Genomic DNA, 21,596 nt, shown 5'->3' on the forward strand with positions numbered 1-21,596 from the left:
CGATTTGATATGTTTATTGATTCGATTCGATTCAACAATTCATTTCATTCGTTTTTTTTTTTTTTTTTTTTTTGTAATGTTTTTTAATAGAAGCTTAGAATTTATTCGCTGTTATCACTAAAATTAAGTAATCAGTCACTAAAACTGGTCCACAAGTTGACCCCAAAGAGGATACCAAATTGTATCTGGTCACATGTTCTTGGGAGACATGTAAAAAAGAAAAACAAAAGTAACTTAAATAAATTCCCAAAACATATAAATGAAACCAAAAATCATTGTAAATACAGCAACTAAAGGAAAATTTGGACTATGATAAAACAAAAAGGGGGAAACGGAAATCGCTGAATAATGATAATTGATCAGACAAAAACAAATATGTTCTCAATCTCTCGATGTGAAAACTTTTCTTTCACTCTGATCCGATCTTATTAGCATTTTCTGATTCCCAAGATTTGCTTTCCATTTTGTGTGTTGTCCTCAAACATCCAATATCTGCTACATCTTCTCACATTGGAACTATAGATCACTTCTCTTCTAAAAAGCCACATAGCAAAAAATTTTCTAGTACAAGGTTAAGCTATAGATGTCTAAATATATATATATATACATATATACTATAACATTATGAAACTGAAACCCAAAGAACCGAGACACACACAAACACACACACACACACACGCAAAATAGTTTCTCATCTAAGAAATACAAAGAAAATAAGATACAAAAAAAACAAATTACGAAAAACCATTCAGAAATCTTTAAAAATAAATGATATTTTTTTTTTGTCATTGTCGTAATATTTAGAATTAAGCTCAAGACTATATAGTATAATTTAAGTGAATGGCAACTAATTGTAAATAAAACAAAAATAAAAAAAAACCATCATGAAAAAACAAATCATTTTTTTTTTTGCTGTTCTCTCAAATATCAGATACAAAATAACAAAAAAATGAAGCAGAAATACTTAAAGTACTTTAAACTACTTATACATATAGAAAACACTTACATGTGTGTTATGTGTAAGCGAAAAATTAATTGATTACTTGATAAATTGTTGTTGTATGTTTGATAAAATGAAAATAAAAATGAGGAAAGCAAACCGAAAATGTATGAAAAAGTATTCAAAACCAAAACAAAAAAAAAAGAAAACTAGGCCTGGAAGATTAAAATAAGTAAAAAAGTAAAGGCAAAGTCAAAAGTATTTAAGTGTCTCTCTCTCTCTCTTTCTAACTCTCTTCCTAACTAGTCCTATCACTAACATAGACACACATCCACACACATTCACACACACACAGCCATACTAACTTTCTTTCGCTCTGTAACTTTCTCTCAGCACTTGGGTCTACTTAAACTTTAAGATTTTCCAGCAAAACATAAAACCAAATCCCACCCCAGAAAACAAAAAGGAAAAAAACTAAAAAAACAAAAAAAAATAAAACTAAAAACGAAAATAAAATTTTGGGTCTTACCCAAGGCAAGGCCCTTCCTGCGTTTGTTTCACCCGCGCACCGCTCTCCCTTCCACTAATTCTCATACAGTTTCAGTCTTAAAAAATACAAAAACCAAAAAGTGAATACCAGAAGAAGAAAAAATCGTAAAATATACAAATTACTTGACATACTCCACATGAATATAAATATGAATATGAATATATTTAGTATGCATAAACTATTCATAAACAAAACAAAAGAAACCAAAACATAAAAATATATTTTATAAATGTGATGACGTTTAGCAAATTAAAAATTTATTATATATATATACATATATACCAATAAGGTATAAGAAAGACAAAAATCGAATTGAGGAAAAACCAAAGACCAAAAAATATAAAAACCAAAAAAAAAAAAAAAGAACATCAAGAACCATCAAACGAGAAACGAGCAAGAAAATTCCCAAAACCAATCCCAAACCCAATCCAAGCAACCAACATGAACAGTGCTGTGAAAAAGAGCTCGGACAGCCGATAGCATTTAAAAGTTCTTTCAAGTTTTTCTGTTAGTTATCTTTTGCTTTCTTACTCTTACCCATTCCAATTGGTTTTTGAAAGTAAAGCCAAATATATAAATCAATTCCTCATGCAATGGCGGATCCTCTGGAGAGAAAATGAGGGAAACTTTCTGCCCCAAAAGCGATGTTTTTCTTTTTTAATTTTTATACAAAAATTCAAGATGGACCCATATCCTTGGCCTTTAGGTCAGTAAATTGATAAGTATAATCTTTTAAACGTTTCATAACGATTTGAAAACGAGAACAAGCCTGATTTCAATTGGAGATGAAATCAAGATATAGGTACATACAACTAGTGAATGCATATTTAGAGTATACTCATTACTTTGAATTTGTAATTGTATAATTGTCTTTTAAAAAAGTCATGTGGTTAAAATGTGGTTAAATATTTAAGAGGTTGAAATTGTGATTAGATAAAATCGATTCACATAAATTTAAACCTTTTGTAATGTCCGTTTGTTTATTTCACCAATGTCAAAGAGTAAAAAGCTAAAATTCGTAATGGAAAATTTGCAAAGAACTTTCACTCACACACAGATACACACACACAAAGGACACATACATATATCTTGATTAATATAGCTAAACGAAAACCATATAATAGAAAAAATGTCTGTAAACTGTTTTTCCCCTTTTTTTTGTTTTTTTTTTTTTGATTTGAAATCTGCATGTTGCAAAAACACAAAAATAGTCGTTTGAAATGAAATTTTAAATCAAATGAATGTAAATGGAAGAAGGATATGAATAGCTTGTTTGACTTGAGACTATTTACACACCGAATCGCAAATGAAACTTGAAGTGGAGAATAAAAGAAGAGGGAAAATGTTGATAGATAAAATTGAATGTGATTCAATGTTAGCAACAACATTTAATAAAATATATATATGTAGGTATACATATATATGTATGTATATATAGGTATATGCATCAAGGTACTGACCCCAGATTAAATCCTTTCATTTTTGTATACTTTGACCTTTTATGCAAAAGATTCCAAGTTTCTTAGGATTCTTTGATAAGTTTCTTACAGCTTCTTCTTTATTTTTTTTTGCTTTTTTCCACTTTAATTTCTATTTTAAATATATATATTAAAGCTAAAATGAGGGGCATTTTTTTCTGCAAATGCATAAACATATATGTATGTATATATATATATGTATACATATATATGTCTTGACATATATGAAAAGAGATGTGTGTGTATGTATTAAATAAGGTGAAACAAAAAGAAAAAACAAAAGTCCATGTGTTTGCAAGCAATGCAAAAATCTAACTATGAATATATATAGTAAATTATAATTGAATAAAACAGGCATAAATATTTAAATGATAAGCCCATAATTAAAAATGTGTTGACCCTATTTAAAAATAGTTTTTTGTTTTGTTTAATTTTGTTGATCAATGTTTTTTGCATGGAAATCTTTTTTCCAGTTTTGTTTTATTTTCTCCACTTTTTTTTGTCTCCTGTTTTTATTTACATACATGTGTAGAGTTAATTAAAGAGCAAAGGAAAAAAACAAAAGATAAAGAAACAACAACAACAACAAAAAACAAGAATACAAATTAAAAAGACAACAAAAAAAAAAAAAAAATCCAACAACAATTTTAACGTAAATATGTTAAATACAATTTTAAGCATAAACAAAGCGATGGAAATGCAAACAATTTTAATGTGGTTAAATACGAAAATTTTCAGGCGGGGAAAAACTGCAAAGATGCCGCTGAAAATTGAAAATTATTAAAAACACAATAAAAATAAAAAAGAAAAAAACGTAAATTTAAATGTATTTCAAGTCGCTGGATAAAAAGCAAAGACAAAAAAAAAAAGAAACAAACAAAAATCGTCATCATGGATAAAAAAGAAAACAAAAAAAAAACGAAAGATTTTTACCATCAAGTGGTAAAAATGATAAATAAATTGCATAAAATTTAAGTGAATTAAATGAAGGCAATTAATGCCCAGCAGAAAGAGTGTGTGGAGGACAACAACTATGAATTCAATAAAAGTGTAAAAGAAAACAAAAAAAAAGTACTAAAAACAAAAAAAAACAAACACTTTTCTTTTGCCACCGAAGTAAGGACAGAGGGGGAGGAATATACAGAAAAGGTATGGCGGGGAAAGGATAATATTTTTCTCCTTTCACAAGAATTTCACAATTATCAATTGGTAAGTACTAGACTCAAAAGTTTTCCAAAAGATCCTTGAGGTTCTATTGAATTAGTAAACTTCGTATATAAAGGAAAGACGTGCTAAGCTGTCCTTTCTCTCTCTTTCTCCCTTTCTCTTTCTCCTTCCTTTCACATATAATTAATTATAAAACCTTTTTTCAAACTTTCAGCTTCTTGACAGTTAGGACATTTAGAGCATTCAGGAATATATTTCATTTAATTGCACTACACTTAACTGCCATAGCAAAAAAATATACAAAATAAAAACAGAAAACCGAAAAAAAAAGAAAAACATCAACAAAACCTGAAACTGCATAAAAACAGCAACAACAACAAGTGTAAATTTGTAATTTATGCACACAAAGTTCATTTGTTTACATATGTATGTATGTATGTATTTGTTTCTGGTCTCTTTTCCATGTGTTGTTGTTGTTGATGATGTGCATCATTAAAAGTTCATGAGAGATTGGATATTCATGTAAATGCATTTCAAATGATGTCAACTGGACAATTAGTTAAGTTCATCTTTCCAATCAAATTGCCAGATAATGCAAATGATGCGAATCACTTAAATTGAATGTATATATGTATGTATGTATGTATGTATATATGTACATATGTATTTACATACACATCGCTGTTTCCCATTTCCAATTCCACACACTTAAATTTGTAGGGTTAAAGTGTTTTTAATATCAATGCAAATGAAGGCCCTTGAAATTTGAATAGTATTAATAATCTGGCCTTGAAATAAAAATCAGGGAAATTGGTTCTTGGCAAATCTTAAAATCTTTCTAGAGTTTCGCTTTGTCTTTGAGCTGAGAAAATGAAACTTAATCAATAGGCGCAAATTCAGAATGAAAGTGATAAAGTGAAAGTTTCATTTCGGCAATCATTTTCTTGAGCTCTTCTCGATAAAGATTGCTTTGCTTATCAAGACTTTCTATACTATGCCCAGCACATAAAAATTGTTTGAAAATTTATTGAAATAATGTTGGACAAAATTGTCCTCACTTGTTCGATTCCTATGTCAAGAATTTGCTAAATAGGTATAACATCTTTATTGAATGATTTTTTTAGATTAAATAATTATGAATTTGTTTTTGTCAATAGGACGCTCTATTGTTAAGCTTAATTTGCTAGGCCTTGAGCTAAATTATTCTAGATAAGTATACTTTAAGCTATGTTTAAAGAATGATCCATGTAAATCGATTTTATAGACAAAAATTGATCGAAATGGTATGTCATATTCAATATATTTAAAAACAAATAATTTCTTACCAGACTATTGCATACTTTTCATTGGATTTTATAGATAAGTAAGGTGTCATTGTAGGCCCTACAGTGGATACTCTGCCATCTTCCTGAAAATGTAAGTGGTTAAGTAAACGATAAAAGATAGATGGCTCAAGTTACTCCAGCCTTTATAGTTGTGTGTATGTAGTTATTCCGTCTTCATAAGTATAGTAATTAAATAAAAGCCCAGACATAACGTTTACATCACTAACAAACAAATCGTCGTCTGTTGATATACAGATTTTTAGTTAGCCGTTAGAGGTAAGAAAGGTAGATGCAAGAAATTTTAAAATGGTTGACTATTCAAATCCTGTTAACACTAACTTTATGTTGAGAAGGATATGTCCAATGTATAGCTAGCCATGATTATTGAGTAAATTGAATGAAATATTAAGATCCGATCTTAAACATCTTGCGTACTAAGTCCGCAGTTATATGATTCCTAGAAACTTTCTGCAAACTCTTGCCCTATTTTCGATAGGCTTCACTTTAGATTCAAATGCAGTAGATGCATATGTATCGCATAGCAAATCAAATTTGCGATTTGTCAGATTCATGTCATTGGTCAGATTGTCAATCGCTGCAACCATATACGAATGTAAATAGGTACATGCATACCTATATACATATATCCATATGTATGTATTGCTCATGACCACATTATCCACCTCAGCCCGTTCGTTGCGTTGTCCCAAAGAACCGCAGAACGTTTCTTCCGGACTGTTGTTTGGGCATTCTGTCCGCAAAGTGTCCTTCACTTTATTTGATTTATTGTAATTAATTTTTAATTTACTAGACCGCTTCCAATGGCCCAATGGGTGTTCTGTGTGGCTGTTGCTGTTGCTTTTCGAATTGAATGTTGCAAATGTTTTATTTGATTGCTTTTTGCATTCAACATTGTCAGGCTGACTGGCTGCTTTTTGTCTTGCCTCAATCGTTGTGGGTTTTCGCTTTCATTTTGTTGTTGTTGTTTTTTACCCTTTTTTCACACACACACACACACACACCGAATCTTTTATGGTTTTCTTTTTGCTTTTTGTTTTGTTAAATTAATTTCCATAATGCATGACACTTTTGAAGCATTTCTCTTCCTTCATTTATGCTCAGCAATTTATGTAAATGTAAAATGACCGTAAATAAAATTTCCCCTTCTCATCCATTGCTCTCTGCCCACATGTCTCTGCATATTAACTTAATTAGTTAAGCATCGGGCTTTTTTTGTTGTTGTTGTCATTTTTAACTTTAATCGCAATTGTATTTAATGTTTTTATAATGAGAAATCGAGAGAATTCGAAAATGCTTTTTTGTCTTTTTTTATTGTTATACGTTGTTCTGTCTATATGTATAAATGAAACATTTAAGTACAATAAAAACACCCAGATCATTGATAAATCAGCAGGGAAAGCATTGCCATACAATGGATGGTGTAAAGAAGGGAGAGGGGGGCAAAGAGAGGTAAAATTGAAATTGCTGCCATTGTCCGACAGGTTTCAATGAGCGACTTTACATGATGTCCCAAACAATGCAAGGGACATGCATAGTGCGTCTGGCTTTGTGGGGCTCATTTTGATTGCATTTCAACCAGAATGAATGAAGGACAAGAGATTCTGGCCAAATATATATATATATATATATAGGATGTTAATGCCACTCAAACAGACTTCTCAATGCATTTTTATTGTTTCCTTAATCATATCTCAAAATGTCATATCAAAAAGTAATCGATGGATCATTATACACGAAAGTAACACCTTAATCGATGGGGACTAAAGTTCCACTTAATTGATAAGTCAAATAAGTTCCAGGTTAGTTTCTACCTTTCTTTATACCTTAAACACTCGACCCAACCGGAATCATTTGATGAATTTCAACAAGTCTCTATGTCTCTTTCTCGTATGTATCTTCTATCCCTCTCTGGACCCTTTTGTGTCTTTTCTTTTATTTTCTCTGTTCTATTTTTTCCCCCCTTTTGTTGACTAGTTACTGGCATTGTGTGCAGCTGCTATCTCTATGTAAATTTACCCTACCTCTTTACCCTTCGGCATCAGGACGTATTCCAGTTGCCTCCAAATAGCGGCATTTCCCTCGGCCACGGCACTTCGTTTGTTGTCCATTTGTTGTTGCTTTTTATATTATTTACGCTCGTTTAATTTTTCGCATGCTTTCTTTATTCAGCGCGTTCAAGTATTTTAACAAATTTTACAACTTTTTAAGCGGGCCTAAGCGAGTACAGACGATACCCCAACCCTCCTCTGGCCCTGCCCCTTTTAGATTCTGCTTAAGCCCATGCTCCTGCTCCTGCCCCCTTCACTTGAGTGGCCTTTCAGCCCAAAACGACACCGACTTGGCCTTGGCTTTTGGCATGACGCCCATCCCATTTTCGAGTCTTTTTTTTTGGGAGGTGTTGGGAGGATGCTCGGTCTCTGTTTAAACGTTTTACCGAGCATATTTGTTGGCCATAAATTAACACGCCGCTCGCTTGCTTAATCTTTTTATGGCCTGGCTAGGCATACAAACCCCGGTGACCCCTGACAATCCCCAACACCCCGACATCACACCTCCATTCCTTGTACGGTTGTAAAAAAAAAAAACAAAAATAACAAGCAAACTTGGTTGAAAAATTTAATAATTTGCTCAACATTAACCACTTGGTGGCCCTCTTGTGTTGTTGTTGTTACTGTTGCTGTTATCCTTGGTCCTTGTCAACGTGTTTTGTGAGCGCTTTTCATTTCGTGTCCTGTTTGCTGCTAATTATAAGGGGATTATTTGCTTATCCTTCGAGGTCGAAGGTGGGCGCTGCATAAATAAATTTTTCGTCTTTGTGGACCTCTTCGCCCCCCTCCGCCGTCAACGCCTTCAGGCCACCTGGCACTCTGGCAAGACAAAGTCCTTTCCATTCTCATTTTCATTGTCCACAACGTCCTCGCCCCCTTTGACTGTAAATTAGCCAGAGATCTTGCTCTCCACCTCTCCACCCATCTTCCTCCTTTCCTCTTTTTGGCCCTTAAGCTCAATGAGCGAACCACTTGAAGTTCGCCATAAATTCCCAATTAAAAGGTGTAATAAGCGTTTGTTCCACTTCAGCAATGAATAACATTTTAGGCAAGGCCAAAGGCCTATCAAGCCCACTCCACTCCACCCCACCCCACCCACTCACCCCCAACAAGCACTTGTCAGCAGCTGTGACTTTGTAATGCAATTGCAATAAAACAAACTACGAAATGATTGCCAAAGCACAACACAGAGGCCTCCAAGGCAAATGGGGAATATGTTGAGGGGTCACATTGGATTGGAGCGACAGTGAAACTCAAGGTAATGTGAAATCAAGATAATGTTGAAATCGAGATAAATGAACACGACCCTAAAAGGATTTTTACTTACGAATATGTTTTTTGGTTTTTTTGCTTCTGTCAGGTAAAAGAGTTCTTGATTGATGTGCATTTCAACTAGGATCCAAGAGCCTCTCGGCCCACTGTGTCATGCTGTAGGGCAATTAAAAGCTGGTTCAAAGTTCAGTCTGGGTTCACAAATTATATGCGCATTTAATGAAGTGTGCCACGCACACAAACATGGATGGACACAATTCACACATGCGACTACGTGCAGTCATTAAACAGCCACGCCTACCCACCCACTCAACCCATTCATCCCACTTACATACATACCTGGTCTCCCTCTCTGTGGTGAAAAGGTCACGCGCTTCTCTGGCCTGACTTGGCCAAAAGGTCACTTTAACAAAATGAAATGAATAAATGCATGAGTTAAGATAAAAATGGAATGTATGGGGGGATGTGTGTGTGTGTGTGAGGGGGAGATTCTTTGCGCCCCCCCCCCCTCAACGAATAGCCAACTAAACGTTTTGTAATGGACGCCTTGGCTGCCAGGATTGAAACTTAATTGCGAAATTTTAACAAACACTCGGAGCAATAACAATAATTTTAACAGGTTGCAGTCATCGTCGTCCTCGCTGTCGTCCTCCAGAGGTGCAGATGTTGGTGGTGGCCATACGCGAAGCAGGAGTAACTCTCCAGGGAGATTTATGTGCGACAGACTGAAATTAGAAACGTTTTTCTTGCTGCGCTTTTTTTCTCCTTCTCCTTCTCTTTCTCTTTCTCTGTTTTTTGCTTTTTGTTGCTCCCATTTCCGTTTTTGCCTTGCCTTCTTGTGTCCTTGTTATGGCTGGACTGAGCTGCGCTGGACTCGACTGGGTCAGGTTGGGCCAGTAAACAAACAGTGAGGCCAAAAGGAGGAAGGAAGAAGAAGTAGCATCTCGGACAGCACTGCTATTGGCCATTAGTTGTTGCCGTTGCCGTTGCCGTTGCCTTTACCGCGACGACAAGTGCACTTTATTAGCGCCTTACCATTTCGGCCTCTTGCTGAGCATTCCACGTCTCCGGCCTTTCGTCTTCCCCACCGAAACATTTGCCATTTGGCATAAATGCGTTCATTAAAAGCACATTGACATGCCGTCCAGACATTCACAAAGGACACAGTGGATTACCCAAGAAAAAACCCCTCACTAAAAGTTGAGAGTATTTCATGTTTGCTTTCAATTTCAGTCCAAGTTGATTTAGAGCTTTAGATAACTAACTTGACATTGTATTCTCATCTGTAATTAACAATGATCAATCAATAGAAAATTAATTTGTTAACCTAAAGTGTTTGAATCTCTCAACTCCGAGACTCTAGAAGATTATCTGCAATGTTGGCATTTCAATTGGCTTTCGCTTGGCTTTAAATTAAGATTATAGAATAACTAAACCACTGTATGGATAAACGGTGGGTGGGTTGATATGGTCTGGTCTGGTTGATATCGTCACAACCAACTGCATATGTATGTATGCATAACTATGGCTGGTGTTGCCTTGGCCTGTTATTTATGTTGGGCATCAGCAAAGTTGTCGTCCTGGCTAAGTGCTCATTCGCTGTACAAGTGTGTGTGCTATGTGTGTGTGTGTGTGTGTGTGTGGTGGGTGACATTTGCTGTGACATTTATAAAATTGTGCATAATTTAAACAGGCAGCAAGCAGCTGGCAGCAGTTGCAGTTCCTAGGAAAACCACATGAATGATTGCTCGCCCAGTTGGAGTTAAAGTTAGAATGTAACGATAAGACCAAGATGAGGGATAATAACAATACGTTGTATCGTAGTTGTAGTTGGCATAGTTGCAGCTGAGCGGGAACAGGAACAGCTGTTATTGTCGTCATCGACGTCGTCGTCGTCGTTGTCGCCAACACGGCAACTTGAAAAGCATAATGAAGGATAATGAGTTCTTGATTAGTACAAAGTGGAAAATTGTGTATTTTTGCACTGTTGCTGGCATCCACCCTCTGTCACCAATTAACTGTAATTAGGGGCGCCACAATCTGCGTGACCAGAAGACCAAAACAAACAAAAGTATCCAGAAGGCCACAAAGTAGGCACCAAAAGAAACTGCATAAAAATGAAAAAACTGAATGTGAAGCAAAACGATGCAAAGCGACAAAGTGAAACGAAACGAAAGGATAAAAGCGAACAGATTGAATGAGCGATGCATTGAGCGAATAGCAAATAGTAACAAACACACACACACACACACACACACACACGGACAAACACTTGCTTACTCGTTGTGCCCATATTACGCATACGCCATGTAAACACTAGCACCGGCTGGCCAACAACACTCAAATGCAAATAAAACAAAGAAAAACATTGAAGTAAAACGCTGAAAAATCAACAATTTTCATTGGACTTTCTTTTATTGTTTTGTGGTGCATTTTTCACTTTACTTTCTCTCGTACAGTTTCTCTTTCCCTCTCTTTTTCTCCGTAAGGATAGGTTAAGGATAGGATAAGGATCGCATTCGGCATGATTTTTGCCTCAAATTCCCCGGTTTTTTTTTAATTTTTCCATTTGATTTCGAATTCTCCGTTTGTAGGAATAAGAAGTATCAGTTGCACGATACAAAGGCATCAATCAATCCATTTTCATCCTCTGGGTTACGAAATATATCAAATTTTCAGTTTTAAAATATGGCGGAAAAACGAATTTTTTAAATATTTTTGGGCTTAAAACTATTATTTTATCTCTTTAACTGTGCGTCTACATTATTAATTAGCAGAGCTAGAAATCAGTTATCCATTATTGGTTTAAATTATAAAATAAAGAATTTATTTGGTATTTTTCGTTTATCGGGGCTTAAAACATTTTGCTTAATTCAATAATAAAAAAACTCCTTGGTTCAATCACAATGAACTTCATATTTTCAATGCAAAATGTGAATGAAATCTTGCTCCATTCAGTTGCATTAAATTACAAAATTTAATTATAAACAAAGTGCCTCAATTGGCGACTCTGCCCTACTTCTGTTACAGGGTATGTGAAGATCGTTGGCCCAATTTATATTCTTTCATTCTTTGGTCTGTAGGTAGTTAGGTAGGTAGGTAGGCAAATGCAACACAAGAGGCCTGCCACCATTTTCTTGGGGGCTGCAGCTCATTTCGACTTTTTAATAACATTAATTAAAAGCGCGCAAACTGAAAGTGAAAACGCCTTGTACCATCAAATGCCACCCACCCACTGGCACCACCAACTTTGTACGCCCATTGCCTGACCGCCCTCAACAAACAAAAGTCGCAGTGTAGGCGATGGCCAGAAAAATTGGCATGACTGACTGACTGAAGGGGGGAGTAGGAACGGGTGAGAGCAAATCAAAAGCAAGGCGAAAACGTTCGCCAAGGACCCAGTCAGGACCAAATATTAATGAATGAGCAAATAAGGCACGGAAAAATGAACAAGAGAAAGGAGAAAGCCAAAGTGAGAGGGGGCAGATGAAGGGGAGAATAAAGTCGAGCCACGCCCACTTCAGTTGGCTGCACAGCCCATTCTTTGGGCACGTCTTTTATGCCTTTTTCCTCCGTTCGTGCGTCTGCCTTTCCTGTTCGGCCGGCTTGTTATATAACGGTATAAATTTCTAGTTAATTAATCACCTTTCGCTTTGTTTATGGCTAATTTAATTAATTTTATGTCTTTTATTGTTTCTTGTTGGTTAGTCTTGGCCAAATGGGAATCAAACTTGATGCGAATACGGATGCTATGGGATTGGAATTGTGCATAACCGTCGGTGACTCCACCCCCCCTCCAACGCCTTCTCCATACCACACCACGATCCCCTAAGCAGCCTCTTTCAAGTGAAAAAAAAAACTTGCCGCTAAATCACAAAAATTATTCATTAGCTATCACGATGAGATGCTAAGGCCATGAAAATGAATGTACAGCGAAGAAAAAATCACAATAACGGAGGGAGGTGAGGGTCATGAAAGAAAGCAAAAATAAAAAAGAGAGAAAATAGTCATTAGAAATTATAATGGATATACATATAGCTGCATGAACAATGCATAAAACATCATGGCAATTGTTAATTGCAAAAACTCATGTATTTAAGTGACCGCAGGAAAATCAAGGGCTTATTCCATGGCCCATCGCATGGCATAAGCAAAAAGTGCATAATCATTGCACACAAACCTCACTATTGGTTAAGCCAAAATTGTTTCTAGCTTAAAATATCAATTTTTTTTTTGTATTCGATATTGCATTCGCGAATAAATTTTCCATTTGTCATGATAATCAAGGTAAGCAACAGCAATCAATTAGCCTTTAGAGACTTTAGAAGAACTCAATAAGTTATATCGATTAACGACCTCAGCGAAAATACAAAAAACTTTAGTGAACTGTTAAGTTAAAGAGATGAAAATTCAGAGTCTTTAGAACTCAATAACTCATATCGTTAATCGATCCAAAAATTTAACCAATAGTCTTTATTAACTATCTAAAGTTAATGGATTATTCCTCACTTTTAGTTTAGTTTGGAGGACAAGGTCAAGATAAAGGCATTTGAAGTATTATAAAAGGGATAAACCTTTCCAATCAAATGACTGGCAGTGCAAATTATCCCTATAGAGGATATTTATGATACCTTTTAGTTGAATGTAGATAGTTTTATTTTTTTTTTATAATTATTTTTGTTTTATTTTGTTGCTCGTTTAAGACATACAGTACAATGTAATAATAAATAAATTATTTAGTTTAAATAATTTTTATACACAAGCTTAAACATGAATTTTGCTTTACTCAATTCTCAATTTAGGACTTGGATCTCGATATCGATATATGTATTTTATTATCAATATCATTTTCGACTCTCTTGTTTTAGCTTCTATTGTTCATTTTGAGTGTATCTGTGTGTGTGGGTGTGGGTGTGTGTGTATCGTTCGTTCCTCCCTCTCCCGTGTCCTCTACACTGTCTCTTTATGGCAACTTATGGTCACACACGAGAGAGAGAGAGAGAGAGTGAGTGTCTATGTGTGTGAGTGAGACGAGAAAAAAATATAATGGGGAATAGCATAATAAGAGTAACAATAATAATTATAATAATAATAATAATAATCGTAACGAACATAGAAGAATAGAAGAGAAAGAAACTCGATGATAAGTATGTGTATGTGTGTGTGTGTGTGTGTGTGATGAGGCAGCAATAAATACGAATAAAGCAGCTAAATGAGGATTTCGAATGATAACTAATGACTTAGTGCCTAATGCTTGGCATTCTCCTCCTCCCCGACATCGGCGGCCACAATTGGCTCGATTTCCTTGACCTCCGCAGGGGTCTCCTCCTCCTGGGCGTCGCTCGGTGGCAGGACACGCACCTCCACGCGATTCGAGGCACTGTTCGCATGATCATGCTCATCTTCATCATCCAGGGAATCCACCTGGTCATCATGCTCTTCGTGCTCATCATCGGAACGGCTTTGGGCCTTGTGGTTCTGAGGAAGGGACTGGCCCGGCTGTTGCTGTGGCTGCTGCTCAATGGCCGTCAAAATGGACTGGAGAAGACCCTGTGAGAGAATCTCCTCGTGATTGGCCGACTGATCACCGTGCGCTGTGGCTGCTCCATTTTGTGGATTATTCAATGAGCCACCAAACTGTACTTGGAAGTTCTGGGATGGAGCGGCAGCGCCATCGCCCAACTGTATGCTCTGAGATTTCTGGGCCGAGATCACATTGAGGCCATCGAGACCGGGCAATTGCTGAGGATCCGTGCCATCGGGCAAGGCAGCGACTGCATTCTTCTGAGAGGCATAGCCGGTGTGGTCGAAATCGATGTCATTACCAGAGGCGGGTGGTCCATAGCTATCAGCTAAGAATTGTGTATGCTGCTCGGCCACGGGAATGCTCTGCGAGATGGCATTGTAAGCACCAGAGGAAGCAGCTGATATGCTGCCGAAATGCTGTTGCTGCTGCTGCTGCTGCTGCTCCACTTGATAGCCATTGCTGCTCACTAGATTGGGTCCATGTCCGCAATCGTGCACCACCAACGGTTGTTGGGGTAACTGCTGTGGCAACTGATTGAATCGTGGAGCTTGCTGGGACAAAGGCAGACCCTGAGAGTGGACAAACTGTTGGTTGTACTGGGAGGCACTGTAGCTATTCTCCGAGTGATGATGCTGCTGCTGCTGTTGCTGCTGCTGCTGCTGGAAGAAGACTGCCTGAGGGGGTGGCAAGTACTGCTGAGTGGGACGTGCTATCGCAGATTGTGGTGGTGGTGGTGGAGGCAAGTATTGAGGCTGTGGTTGTGGTGGTGGTGGTGGGGGTGGTCCGAACTGCTGTGGCTTCGCATGGTGAATGAAAGCTGGTCCTGGCTGAGGTTGTGGCAATTGCTGCTGCAGAATTACCTGAGGACCTTGCGATACTGGCGGTGGTGGCTGATACAAAGCCTGTGGAGCTGGCACCGGTGGTGCAGGTGGTCCACTTAGAGCAATCTCATGGGCAGCTGGCGGTATGTAAGTGGGTGCTTGCTGTGGTGGCTTAACTCCGAACTGATCCAAGTGCTGGACAGTGGCTCCGATGGACTCAATCAGGCCAACAGGTACCGGGGGACGGTAGGCTACAGGTTTGTTTGGCTGCACGCCTCCGTGTTGCACAATTGACTGTGGGTTACCTGATGGTGGTGGACCGTATTGACCATTGGGACTGCCTCCTGTGAGGGCAGCAAATTGCGGTGGTGGTGGTCCATAGTTACCACTGGGTGGTGGGCCATATTTGCCAATGGGTTGTGGTGGTGGTGGTCCATAGTTGCCACTGGGGGGTGGTGGTGGTCCATAGTTGCCGCTGGGTGGTGGTGGTGGTCCATAGTTACCACTGGGTGGTGGCGGTGGCAAAGAGTGTCCGATAGTCTGGTACTTTTGAGCGTGCACCGAGCCGGGAGCATAAGAATCTGACGGTGGCTTGGTATAGGAGTCATCAATTGACCCAAGAGAAACCTACACGGAAGTTGAAAACAAGAGAGGCTATATTAGGAGAATTATGTCTACAAGTAGCTTAGCTCAAACTCACCTGAAGCGCTTCCGATTCAATGGAGTTAATGTGTGCATCGAGAGATGGGCCAGATGGTCCAGGTCCAGATCCACCACCAGTTAGAACATGCACATTATCAGCACCAGCTCCGCCCTGTAGAGCCACTGCAACCAATTGTTCGTCGGTGAGGCCATCGACAATGCTGCCACCTGACCCACTGTACCCCTGAGCCTGGGCCTGAGCCACGTTGCTGTAGCCACCCTGCGTCTCAATGTGGTTTTGTTCAACGTAGGCGCCAACTGGAGCCGGAATGGGTTTCCAGCCGTCACACGCCGTGTGGAAGGGCGCCTGTGACCCACTCACACTGTGGGTGTGGCCAGAGGCATCAATTTGGATTTGAACTTGCTTGACGGGGCCGTGACCAGGTCCTCCGATAAGGGGTCCAGGACCGCTGGGTCCGTGGCCACTCAGAATAATGGTGGTCTCGGGCACACGGTTAAAGGTAGCCGGTTGTGGTCCAGGCAAACTGATTGGCAGTGGTGGTGGTCCATAATTGGGTGGTGGTGCATCGTACAATGGCTTAGGTGGCAAATTAAGGGGTCCCGAAGCGGGTGGTCCATAGGATGTAGCCGGTTGATGAGCTGGCTTGAACAATGGGGCGGAATGGGGCAACGGCAGTGGTTGCGGTGGTGGTGGTGGTGGCCCGTACTGTGGTTTTGGTGGTCCGTACTGAGGAGCTGGACGATGTTGCAACTTCAATGGCGGTGGTGGTCCATACTGGGGAGCTGGCTGTGGTGGCGGTCCATACTGTGGAGCTGGCTGTGGAGGTGGTGGTCCATACTGTGGTGGTGGTGGTCCGTACTGTGGTTTCGGTGGTGGTGGTCCATACTGAGGAGCAGGCTTATGCTGAATATGAGGAGGTCCATAGAATGGCTTTGGCACACCGAAGTGTGTCTTGATTTGTTCATGCAACGACGAGGAACTGGAACCACCGCCGCCGCCGCCACCTCCCAAAAAGTTAAGCTTTGGTGGTCCGTACTTCAGTGCGGGTGGACCGTATTCCCGGAATGGAATCTGCTGTGGCACACCATATTCACGATGGGGTATATGCTGTTGCTGCTGCTGTGGTGGCGGTCCATATTGTGGGGCTGGTCGTGGTGGGGGTCCATAGGTATCGAAACCCGCTTCGCGTCGTTTTAAATCTTTGCCACTAAGCACCGCTTGAGCGGCACAAAAGCAAAGTGTTGTCAATAATGTGAAACGTAACAGCATCTAAGAGAAAGAAAAACCGAAAAAATCGAGTCAAATCAAGATGCATATATGTATGTATATATGTTCTTTCCGCTAAGTAACACACAATCCATTTATCATAAGCGAAATGAAATGAAATGCCGCCAGAATTGAGTGAGATATTATCCAAGCGGCAGTTAAGAGCTTTTGACAATGGCTTTTTGTGGCCTCGACCCTTGACCGCAACAAACATTTGTCAGAAGTGCCCACCTACAACCCTGTCTAAGCTCCCCCCCACCCCCCACCCAAACAAAAAAAAAAATCAACCTCAACCCTTTTGACTTTATTTGTGACCCCAAAACGCTCGCGGGGTTTAGCGGTGTCAGGTGTCATTATATATGTATTAAAACACACACACACACACACACACACGCACACACACACGCATACATATATCTTTCTTTTTGTTTGTTGGTTTCTGTGTGGGTTATTTACTGATTTCAAACGAATGTTATATAACAATAATTTGCGCTAATTTGCACCCTGCACCCTTTTTGTGGTGGTGGCCAAAAGAGTTTCGCTCTCCCCTAATTGTCATATTATGCTCTAATTAAAACATAATTGAGATGTCCCCTCAGTTCCCTCTCTATCGCTCTCCCTCTCAGCCCATTCTGCCCTTTCATCATCATCATCATCACTGTCATCGTTGTCGCCGCTGTCATCATCATCAATAATTCAAGAGGCGAACGGCTACTTCGTGCCAACACCAAAAAAAAAAAAAAACAATACAAAGAGCAGGCGGCGTTTAATTGGTTTTATGTTGTACAACCAAACAACAGTATCAACATTAACTATTTTTTTTTGGTTTTTGTTGTTATCGTCTCTTCTCTCTACACAGCACGCGAATTAGCTAAATTTTAACAAAATTTAAGGCAAAAATGAGAAGTGTGAATGGAAAAACGAAGCCAATTTGGCAAAACGAAAAGAAAAACCGAAATGCTTTTAATGGACTTTTTGATGCGTTGTAACTGAAATACGTACGGAATATTATGCATGACAGGCATTACGAATATGGAAAGTGAAAGATTTGCTGTAAATTTTAATTGATACATTGAAAAGTATGCACATATAATTGTCGAAAACAACACCAAAACTAATGACAAACGAGACACACATAAAAGTCCAACCGCATTTTGTTTTCCTGCGTGGAAAATTGTAAACTGATCATAAATTAAACAAAGCTAAGCAACTTATAATTGCTAGGCTAGTTGTTATAATATTGCATAGACTAACTATACTAACTTTAAATCATAGAAGCAGTCTAAATCTTGTTGAAATGTTTGCTATTTACTGATCTTATTATCTATTATCTTCTTAGTGTTTTCGACGCATAATTATAATTATTATAAGTCAAACTTTGCATTAAAATTATATTATTTGGCCCATTTGACGTCAAGCTGGCAAAGACGATTCTTTCATGATGAGAATATTGTCCTTATATATATTTCTATTATCTAATAGTGGAAAAATGGCTATTTTAGCAAGACTTAGATTAGTCTTGCCTTATTATTTTTGGTAGTAGGTTATTTAAACAATAGTTAAAGTCGATAAATTCTATTGCTATTTTTTCGATCAATCCCACTTACATAATATACTCTAAACAAATGGCTTAAAATAATACAGAAAGACACTTGAGTTATTCATCAACTTCAACTTCTTGCCCTTGCGGCTAATTCATTTGAATATTTAAACAATGCTAATACATATATATTTTGGATAACAAATTCATCGGTCAAAACAGATTGTATATCATCTAAGTGCATCTCATTACGAGGCAATATACATGCATAACTATGAAGATAAATAATTTTATTTATTATACAATAAACTCTCTCGCTTCTCTCACTCTTTCACCGCAATTACATAAGACATTCGCAATTGGTTGAAGTGATGGGATAGGAATGATAATGGTGAAGGAGGTGGAGGAGATGGAGGAGGAGCAGAAGGGGAGTGAGAGGTAGGGGCACCTCAATGGTAATGGTCAACGATGCGCATTGAATATCACAATAAACCACAAAACAACGAGATATAAACTTTTTTCTTCTTCTTCGGTATTTTGGTTTTTTTTTTTGGCCAGCGGCGTTAAAATGTCATAAGACGTAGAGCTGAAGAAGAGACCAACGAAAAAGTAGAAGAAGAAGAAAGACCAACAACAACAGCAACAAAAGAGCCCCACAACAAAAGAGAAAAACTTTCACTTTGCTGGAGTTTTGAGTTGTTTTTTTTTTTTTATTTAGTTGAGGCGTCAGTCGTGAGGATGAGTAGGTGTCACAAATGCTGCTGGCAGTGAAATTATAATGAAAATACATTATAAAAGCCAAGCGCAAGAAATGGCAAAAACAATTAAAACTAGGGAAAAAGAGGGACGGCGGACAGGAGGTGAGTGGTGGCGGGCAGAGAAGGGATAGTCAGGTAGATGGTAGTATAGTAGGTGAAGCATTGTGTCTATGAAGCGTGTGAAGTGACCCGCATGTGGCCAGCAGCCGCAGCCGCAGAAGCAGCAGCACTTCATTGAATTGTTTTTATTTTCGCAATCAACTTTTATTTTCAAAGTTACTAAGTCAGTCGGTCGGTTGGTCGGTTGGTCGGTTCGATGGTGGCAAAAACAAAAATACGGGCAAAAAGACAATACAAACAAAACACAAACCATCATTTGGCATTATCTTGCAATATCTATATCTAGTTATTGATTGAGTGAGCGAGTGAGCCAAATGAATGAGTTAAAGTTTATCTTCTACCTGTGCCAAAGAAGACTTTCTGTTGCTCCCTTACCAATCGGTCACTACTTTCTGTTCGTATGCGTTTCGATCTTTTTTTTCGTTTTGTTTTGCTGTTCATTAGCATAGCTTACAAATATTTGTTATTGATGCTAAACAATTGACAAAAAAAAATGGAGAAAAAACACATACACACTCATATATACATGCCAGCAATAACAAACAAATAAACTGAAAGACAGACGGATAGACGACAGACCGACAAGCGGACAAAACAAATGAGCGCCAGACAGCAATAATACACAACAGCAGCAGCAGCAGCAACAGCAGCCGGCGAACTTTCACTCTCGTTAAGAAAACGACAAAATATTCAGTTCGAAGATGAACAATTCGCACAATCGACTGGTTGAGCCTAGGAGGCTACCCTTCCCTTCCCTTCCCTTCCCCTACCCAGCCAACAACAAAACAAAAGGCAAAAAAGTTAAGAGGGTAGAAACAAAAGGAAGGGTTTAGCAGATACATCCTTCTTACAATTCATTACTGTCTTGTGGGACTCATTGCTTATGGCCTTAATTTGGGCCACAGCTGACACGCCCCTCTCTCTCTCTCTCGCTCTCTCTACCTGTCGTTACCAAAATGTAGACCCTGAACGAAAATCGAGAATCGTAATCTGCGTTAATTAAATTTGCGCATACAACAACAACCAACCAGCAATAGAACATGGCCAAAATGTGAATGCTGAAATTATTTATGAATCAATTTCGATAATGAATAAATTATGTTTTTGGCTGGGTCTAACAAAAAGGCTTCTATGGCTGCTGCTGTTAAGGCAAATGAATAATCTGGCTAACGGATTTATCTTTTGCTTGGGATTTGTTGTCCTATATCAATTTTCATTAAACCAAATCAAAATGGAATAAAAAAAGCAACCGAGCAAAGAAAACTAAAAACCCTTATCAATTAATCAAGGTCGTGGGCAAGGTCAAAGATGTTCCTAATGCTGCGCAGGCGTAGCTACCACAAAGAACAGAAACAACAACAAAAATATCTCATTAGATAATGAAAGCCATTTTCATGGTTTCTTATCAGTTTTTGTTCTCTTTATCTCGTTTTCTCTCCTTCTTATCATTTGGCCAATTTGCAAATGTTAACATTTTCCTATTTCATTTCATTTGCCACTTGTATTTGAGTTTCGTTCTGTCATAATCCTTTTTTCTTGTAATTAATTCCAATTAGCACAATTATTTCATGTCCTTTCTTTGGCTTTTTACTTTTTGTTGTTGATTTTCTTTTTCAGTTTCGTTTGCTTTTTTACCATGAATGAGATGAGCTGCTTTCCTGCTGACGATTATTGAAATGATTTATCCTCGGTTATCTTTTTGTTGATTTTTCTGATTCGCTTTCTTTTCAAACTTTTAACTTTTAAAGAACAACAAGAACGAAAAAAAAAAACAATAATTTTTTCAACACTTCACTGCAGGATAAGCTTGGGTTTTTTTTTGGCTTATATCAGTAGACGTTTTTTTTTGTGTGACGAGGAAAAAAAATAAATATAGATATTAACCGAAATAACGCGGAACACGGATCACGGATTCGCACTCGACGGGATTGGAAGGGGGAATTTTAGATATATATATATATATTTGATATATATATATATATATGAATATCTATATATTATATAGATATTCGGTCCGTCGCTTGTCACTCTCGAGTTCAAAATGCTGCCGCACAGATGATAACGCCAGCTCATATAGGTAATAGCCTCAGCCCCAAAAG

The 21,596-nt window shown here is 38.1% G+C and overlaps 1 protein-coding gene across 1 annotated transcript; it reads right to left on the reverse strand.

The window, feature by feature from the left end:
* Positions 1 to 13,914: 13,914 nt before the first annotated feature.
* LOC6638050 (extensin) lies at positions 13,915 to 17,082 on the reverse strand. The gene is made up of 2 exons (XM_002061099.3): positions 15,850 to 17,082; positions 13,915 to 15,776 (listed from the first exon to the last, which is right to left on the reverse strand). Exons 1-2 carry the CDS (start codon positions 17,080 to 17,082, stop codon positions 14,049 to 14,051), a joined length of 2,961 nt encoding a protein of 986 aa, XP_002061135.1. The 3' UTR covers positions 13,915 to 14,048.
* Positions 17,083 to 21,596: the final 4,514 nt, after the last annotated feature.

This window comes from Drosophila willistoni, assembly GCF_018902025.1.
Source record: "Drosophila willistoni isolate 14030-0811.24 chromosome XL unlocalized genomic scaffold, UCI_dwil_1.1 Seg141, whole genome shotgun sequence".
In the NCBI taxonomy this organism is placed as follows: domain Eukaryota; kingdom Metazoa; phylum Arthropoda; class Insecta; order Diptera; family Drosophilidae; genus Drosophila; species Drosophila willistoni.

What these genes read in the sequence shown, in the direction of transcription:
- LOC6638050 (XM_002061099.3), bottom strand. Translation starts at nt 17,082, where the DNA reads ATGCTGTTACGTTTCACATTATTGACAACACTTTGCTTTTGTGCCGCT. An exon ending in TTGAATCGGAAGCGCTTCAG is followed by an intron (nt 15,777 to 15,849) that starts GTGAGTTTGAGC and finishes ACTTCCGTGTAG; the next exon opens with GTTTCTCTTGGGTCAATTGA.